We start from the raw sequence: 7,458 nt of genomic DNA, 5'->3' as shown, positions 1-7,458 counted from the left end.
GCTCCGTGCATGGGGCTGGACGGCCAACACGTTAACGAGCTAACTGCGCTAACACACTAGTTCACACCAATGTAATTGAGCATTGCATGGCACATCCAACATACTGTTTTACTTTAGTCCATGACTCGCTTACCTTCAGGGTCATACGTCACATGAAAACCAAAATAATTCCAAACGCCAGATCTGAATGAGGGTGGGGGAGGTTCATGTTGTAAGGGGAGCTTAACTTCTGTCTCGCTAGCTTGCCCTGCGCTCTTCCTTCTGACTATGCTGTCTGTGTTGAGCGCTCAGTGGATCTGCGCTCGACAGTGCAGCCTAGGCGGAGTAGTCGAACACAGATTCACTGAGCGTTCAACACAGACAGCATCGTCAGAAGGAAAGTTGATAAAATAAATTACAAATGTTGTATTGTTCGATACATATGCGTACCGAACCGAAAGCACTGTATCGAACGGTTCAATATCGATACGAATATCGTTGCACCCCTAATATATATATATATATATATATATATACACACACACACACATATCACTGACTTTCAGCTTGTTGTGTTTGTGGATATATGACTGACTTTAATTATTAAACATTCGCACATAAATAAGTGACGTCATATTCAGCACTTTTGACAGTTCACTCTTCGGCCGCTCCATCTTATTAGGGAAAGTCCACATACATAAATGTAAATTTCAAAACTCAACCCCATCATTTAATTTGTTTTTGATTGAAACTGAATATTACTTAAACTCTCTTAAACTTCCAATAAAAAAGGTTTATCATTGATTGAAGTTCATTCAGAAATGTTTAAGGAATGAGCTGTCACAACTTTCAAGTACAAAGTTGTTATGAAGTCTGTCACATTCCCCCCTTTTTTTCTTTTTTATCCTTTATTTAATTATCCTTCTTATTTCATTGTACTGTATATTGTTACTCTTATTTGCCTTGTATGTCTACTGTACAAATTGAACTGGAATGACTGACTGTTCGCTTTATAAGTTCAATAAAGTTTGGAAACAAAAAAAACCTCTTCGGCCGCTCCCTTCTGCCGTATTTTGCGGCAAAATTATCCACACCCACTGCCGCGCTATGAATTGTGGGATATATGGGACCACGAAGCGTGCACCGGACCACGCTTGATATTTGGGGAAATCGACGGCGCATTTGGAGTATGCATTTGAAGTACACTTCGAATTGGGACAGCCGTCGTCGCGTGGCGGTGACGTAACCGCACTTGAAATGCGTACTTCAAGCGTGCAGACCCTGAATTGGGACACAGCCGATGTGATGGGTTATCCTTGATGGAGATGAGTGTGACCTCTGACCCTCACTGACTCAAACACCTCCAAATTCTGACCAAAGATGCTTCCAGGCTTTTGGATTAGTGTTTAAATCTTGCTGGCAGTGATGCTGCCCCTTCAGCAGACAGCAGCAGAATAGATGCACTCTCTACCACAGGATGTTAGAAGATCTCCAGCATCTTGCTGCACACATTAAAGGATCTGAGCTTCCTTAGAAAGTAGAGTCAGCTCATCCCCTTCTTGTACACAGCATCACCGTTGGGCCTTCAGTCCAATCTGTCATTCAGGTGACTGTGGTAACCCTGTATTACTAACCACCACATCAGACAGGTTGGCCCACAGCCGTACAAACTGAGGCCTCTCAGACAGATAGTGAGGAATACAAGATACAGCAGAATGGATCCATCCTGGGTTGTATCCGCAGCTCATGGTGTTGCTGTAGTAATGGCCTGGAGGATAATTTCTTGGCATGGTTTGTGGCCCTTAGTATCAAATGAGCATTGCTTAAATGCCACAGCCTGCCTGAGTACTGTTGGTGACCATGTCCACCCCTTTGGGGGATAGCACACCATGTCACAAAGCTCAGATAATCTGAGACTGGTTTTTTGAACATGACAATGAGTTCACTGTACTTAAACGGCCTCCACAATCACCAGATGTCAATCCAATTGAGCACCTTTGGGAGATGGTGACAAATCTGCAGGAACTGTGTGATGTTATGATGTCCACATGGGCCACAGTCTCTGAGGAAATGTTTTCAGCATCTCGTTGAATTGTTGGTACAAAGAATTCAATCAGTACTAACAAAGTGTACAAAGGTTACAAAGTGTTTTGAGTGAAAGCAGAATACTGGTACTGTCACACTGGTGCCTATCCCAGCTGTCTTAGGGCAAGAGGCAGGGTACACCCTGGACAGGTCGCCAGTCTGTCACAGGGCTAACACATAGACACAGATAACCAATCACACTCACGGGAAATTTAGTTACCAGTTAACCTAACCCCACTAACTGCATGTCTTTGGATTGTGGGAGGAAGCCGGGGTACTCAGAGAAAACTCACGCAAACACGGGGAGAACATGCAAACTCCACACAGAAAGACCTCGGCCTGATGGTGGAACTGAACTCAGGACCTTCTTGCTGTGAGGCAACAGTGCTAACAACTGTGCCACCCTGCAAAATTTATTTATATTGCATAGATGAGCAAACATGAGCACATTACCCCTGTTCTTGCCTCCTTACACTGGTTGCCTGTCCATTTTAGAATTCATTTTAAAATTTTATTGCTTGCTTTTAAAGTCTTAAATGGCCTGGCTCCTTCTTACCTGTCAGACCTTTTACACCAATACACTCCACAAAGGTCTCTCAGATCATCTGACCAGTTACTCCTTGCTGTCCCCATGTCGAGACTGAAACACCGAGGGGACCGAGCTTTCGCTGTTGTGGCCCCCAAACTATGGAACAAACTGCCCCTCCATATTAGGCTGGCCTCAACACTTGAAATGTTTAAATCACTTTTAAAAAACACACTTTTTTTCAAAGGCTTTCTAGGAGTATTATCAGAGTCAGTTTGTAGTCAGTTTTTAGTCAGCTGTTGGTCATTCTTAATCTTTTTACTTTGTTAATCTTATTCATATTGTTTATTCTACTCATGTTTTGATATTTAATATATACACTGATTTATTTTTATCTTCTTTTTCAATTATATATTTATTTTGTTTATTGATTTCATTGTATGCTTAATGTATGGTTTTTAACTGCTATCTCTGTTTTATTATTGGAAAGCACTTTGGTCAACTTTGTTGTTTTTAAAGTGCTATATAAATAAAGTTGGATTGGATAAATGCCAGAATAGAGGTGAGTGTCTAACATGAGGCACCAACTTTTACAGCAGGCTAGAATTTCTATAAGGACTCCAGTGATGTCCACCACCTCAGTTTGAAGACATGAATCAGTCCACTGTGCTAAAAATCAATTGCCTGGTTTCATTTTGAAGGAATATTCCGGAACTTTTATTTTTATTGTCGCTGAATATTAAATAGCTATAACCACACACGCAGTTATGGTTTGACTTTTGAAAGTTCAAATCCAGCAATACTGATGTCTTTAAGATTTCTTCATCACACTGCAGATCATTACCGACATGAAACTACGGACGCCATAAAACTGGGACCATCCCTGATCTCTGTTATTTACTCGAGCTCGTCTGATATTATGGCAGCTCACGTAAACACAGCGCACATGAGTGGCCGTTTTAGCAATAACCGTAAAAGCAAATCCCAAGTATTCTAAACAGCTAGCTGTCATTAGCTCAGCGGCTAACAAACAACTCATCACATCTCACTGGAACATCTCACGGCTCAACATTAAACTTCAGAGAGGTGACAGTCATGTTGCCGCAGGTACTGATAACGTGCACTGCCTACAGTTCTTTTAATAATCGACATACCTTCACTACGAGAGAGAAAAGTCAACGTCTGTTTAAAGTAAAGCGCGATTGTTAGCGCGTCACAATGACGTGTAGAATGCGACGGACAACCAACCGCTGTAGGACCCCACGGTGTGTAACCATGCAGATGCCAGGCTGAAAGTAACAACAGGGAGTCTTTGCTATAAACCGCGTCTTGTTTAGATTGCCAACCCTGTAAAGACATTGAACGGTAAGTCATCAAAGTGTTTTGTTAAAGCTGAAGGCTGACGACGAAAGCTGAACACATGGTTAGTTGACAGTTGCGGATTTGATCGATCTTCACGTGTTCAAGTGCCACGCGCGGTGTTTTGCTCCAGCGAGTGTTAGACAACAAAACAACATTACCGCTTTAACTTATTTTGGAAGGTAAGCTCTAAAATATGAATCGACAAAGCAAAATAAGTCAGTATAAATTTTTTATTCGATTCCATTTTACAGTTATTAATGGTATCAAAATGTATAACAATAATACTTCGCATGAAACAGAGATGTCGTGTTTTGGTGGTGGTCCGAACTTCTGCCCAGAGTGTGGGAATGTTCTTCCTCTCCCAGGAATACCGGACGTAGTGTGCTGCCCCGGCTGCTCCTTTAGGATCCCTGTATCAGGTAAATTCCATATCAGAGTTTATGTGTGAGCATGAGCAGCAGAGATTTTGCTGCTATCTCACTTTTTGTTTTTCTCATTTCGCTTCCATCTTGATATTCCTGTGATATTTATACAGCCTGTACAAATGAAGTGGCAGAGCAGCTATCTGAGAGCTATCTGCTGTCCATCTTTGGATCATTTTAGTTTCTTGCAGCAAGTGATTGTATTTTTATAAGCTCAATATACAGTATTGTGGCAAACGGATTCACTCACTCATCCAAATCACTGAATTTGGTGTTTCAGTCACTTCCATGGTCACAGGTGAATAAAATCAAGCATCCAGGCATGCAGCCCGCCTCTACAAACATTTGTGAAAGTATGGGTCGCTCTCAGGAGCTCAGTGAGTTCCAGCATGGTAACGTGATAGGATGCCACTACATGTGGCCTTCAGATTAAATCAGAACAGTGTGCAAAGAGCTTCATGGGATGGGTTTCCGTGACCACCAGCTGCATCCAAGCCTTACATCACCAAATGCAATGCAAAGTGCTGGATGCAGTGGTGTAAAGCACGTGGACTCTAGACCAGTGGAGACCTGTTCTCTGGATTGATGAATCACGCCTCTATTTCTGGCTATCCGATAGATGAGTCTGGGTTTGGTGGTAGCCAGGAGAGCGGTTCTTATCTGAATGCATTGAGCCAAGTCTAAAGTTTGGTGGAGGGGGGGTTTATGGTGTGGGGTTGTTTTTAAGGATACTGCACTGATAACACATTAGTGAGTGATAAGTGCACAGATGATTTCTTCTCTGCTTATTCAGAGTTCTCAGGTCAGGAGATCTATTCTGCCGTGGTGTTTAACCCTGTGGAGCAGACGGCTGTGTCTCAGGATGAGGAGGACTCTGAAATGAAGGGTGCTGTGGTAAGTGCTGCCTGTTTGCTGCCTGCTGAGTGTACTGCATGATGCCAACAGCTCTGTGTGCTACTAATAAGCTCTCTGCTTCCTGTAGATTGACAGGCGCTGCTCTCGTTGCAACAAAGAGGGTATGATTTACCATACCAGGCAGATGAGGTCTGCAGATGAAGGACAGACAGTCTTTTTCACCTGCACACACTGCAGGTAATCATCATGAGGTCACCATATGTTGCTGCTGTTGTGATTGTTTGCTCATCGTTTCATTTTGTCATTGTAGGTATCAAGAGAAGGAGGACTCCTAAGAAGAGGGTCCTTTGCATCTCCCCCCTCCTGCTTACTCAGCTATTGTTGAAGACTGCACAAAAACCAGTTTAAACAGAGCTTACAGTAACCTTTATTTTAAACTTGAGTTTGTACAGTTAGGATTGAACAACATTTAAGTTTATGTGACTGTTGTACAGCTGACCACGTCAATAAAAACTTATTAAAGCAGCATTCCTGTTTTTCTCTTTGGCTGCTTGGATGCACAGCGCTGATATATAGTCGGCAGAAAGTTGTGTGTGAATAAACTCAAGCAGGATTTCAGCAACACCATATTCTTGTCCTGATGGAGCCCCCACTAATTCATGTAACTGAATCAGAACAGGTGAAGCAATATTGAAATGTATCAGCTTTATTTTGTACAGGTTTTTTTTCTGCACTAAATAAACTTTGTATATTGTTTAGGTGATCAAAACAAACAAATGTGTGCTTACAGCTAAATGTATCCATATTTAATGCCTTTTAGGTTTCTAGTATTTAACGTCTGTCTATGAGCTGACACAGCTAACCTGGCCTGTTTGGCTGAAGGTTGCAGCAGATACAGGAATAATGTCCATAACCAAAGACATCAGTAACAACTCTGACTGAGACCACTTAGGGCACTGATTGAAGGAATCAAGGGCGTAGATTTGGTTTTGGCGTTGGTGGGGACGGATGATTCAGCCACCGAACCCTGCCCTGTTTCCTTTTTTTCCTTTTTGTCTTTGCTTCTTGATAAAAAAGGAGAAATATACTTGCCTACACATGCTATTCTACATGCTTTTAAACCATTTAAAATCACAATTCATAGTTTTACATGTGAATGATATAATGTTAAATTACTATTTTAAAAAATGACTAAGTATTTTAGACTTTAGTTTACTTCAGTCATATTCCATATAAATCAGGTATCATACAAAAATAAAAATAGCTTCAAATACAGTCATGACAATAAAAGAATATGACTTTAAGACTTAACAGCATTACTTCAGTTACACCAACATCTCTGATACATCAGCACTAAGGGAACACTGAGTGACCTGCTGGTTTCTGTCCATAAAACTACTCATCTAAGATTACCACAAAGTAAAAGATCTCTCAGCAAAATTATGCAACATTTTAGGCACTATTGCCCCGATTAACTCGGTGAGCTGGGACTTTTTATTCTCAACATGAACTACTGTTACAGCTACTGGTGTCCCACACAACAACTCAATGTCCACTATGTGAAGCAGCCAAACACAGGCCTGCTCCTCTCACTAACAGAGATAAACTGCTGACATGTTTGTTTTACATCTATACTGTCCAGTCTGTCCTGGTGGACACACAGCAGCATTGTTTAATCTCATTTGAGTCATTGTTGACCTTAGCCATGTTTTTAGTCTTCTGAGAGCACTGAGGCTTCTTTCAGCCTCAGTACCTGCGTTTTATCCTCAGATTACAATTATTATTCTGTGCCTCACCTTTGGCCCTGGCTCCTCCCCTCTGACTGCACTAGGACATATTGCCACCTGATAAAATAACACATGATTCGTGCCATATAAAAAGTGAGACGTGTCAATTCAGATTCTTTGTCAAACATACACTAATGAATCAATTTACATCAGCAGCCTAACAATTGTCATGATAATAAATACTAGTTAATCTATAGCACCAAATCATCAGCCAGTCACCTGTGAGCTCGCCTCTTCACCTCTGTCTGAGCTACAACATGGCAGAGCTGCCTCTGTCACCTGATCAATAACAGTGAGACACTCCACATACATGCAGTCACACATGTGCTTCAAATACAGTCATGAACCAACAAGTCATCATTTCACCTGTGATCTTGTGTCACCATTGCTCTCTGAGCTTTGTGTTGCTTCTTCTGTCACCTGACAAATAGGACAAACATGA

At 41.7% G+C, this 7,458-nt stretch overlaps 2 protein-coding genes across 6 annotated transcripts in view; one reads left to right on the top strand and one right to left on the bottom strand.

Moving 5' to 3' along the window:
* The window catches only part of ddx39b (DEAD (Asp-Glu-Ala-Asp) box polypeptide 39B), a 23,645-nt gene extending 19,836 nt beyond the window's left edge, over positions 1-3,809 (bottom strand). For 2 of the 5 annotated variants that reach the window (XM_080862571.1, XM_080862572.1), the window contains exon 1: positions 2,621-3,734. In XM_080862571.1, coding sequence (XP_080718697.1) covers positions 2,621-2,697 — 77 coding nt within the window. In that variant the 5' untranslated portion in view covers positions 2,698-3,734. The other 3 variants (XM_080862573.1, XM_080862575.1, XM_080862574.1) reach the window with 3 other exon arrangements.
* Positions 3,810-3,844: 35 nt separating this feature from the next.
* On the top strand, positions 3,845-5,757 carry polr1h (RNA polymerase I subunit H). Its single transcript, XM_080863323.1, has 5 exons — positions 3,845-4,131; positions 4,252-4,371; positions 5,168-5,268; positions 5,357-5,466; positions 5,540-5,757. Exons 2-5 carry the CDS (start codon positions 4,254-4,256, stop codon positions 5,562-5,564), a joined length of 354 nt encoding a protein of 117 aa, XP_080719449.1. The 5' UTR covers positions 3,845-4,131; positions 4,252-4,253; the 3' UTR covers positions 5,565-5,757.
* The last annotated feature ends 1,701 nt before the right edge of the window (positions 5,758-7,458 follow it).

The sequence above is a fragment of the Rhamphochromis sp. 'chilingali' genome, assembly GCF_963969265.1.
Source record: "Rhamphochromis sp. 'chilingali' genome assembly, chromosome: 17".
NCBI lineage: Eukaryota > Metazoa > Chordata > Actinopteri > Cichliformes > Cichlidae > Rhamphochromis > Rhamphochromis sp. 'chilingali'.
Note: the sequence above shows the minus strand (reverse complement) of the source record. Positions and strands in the feature narration are given on the sequence as shown.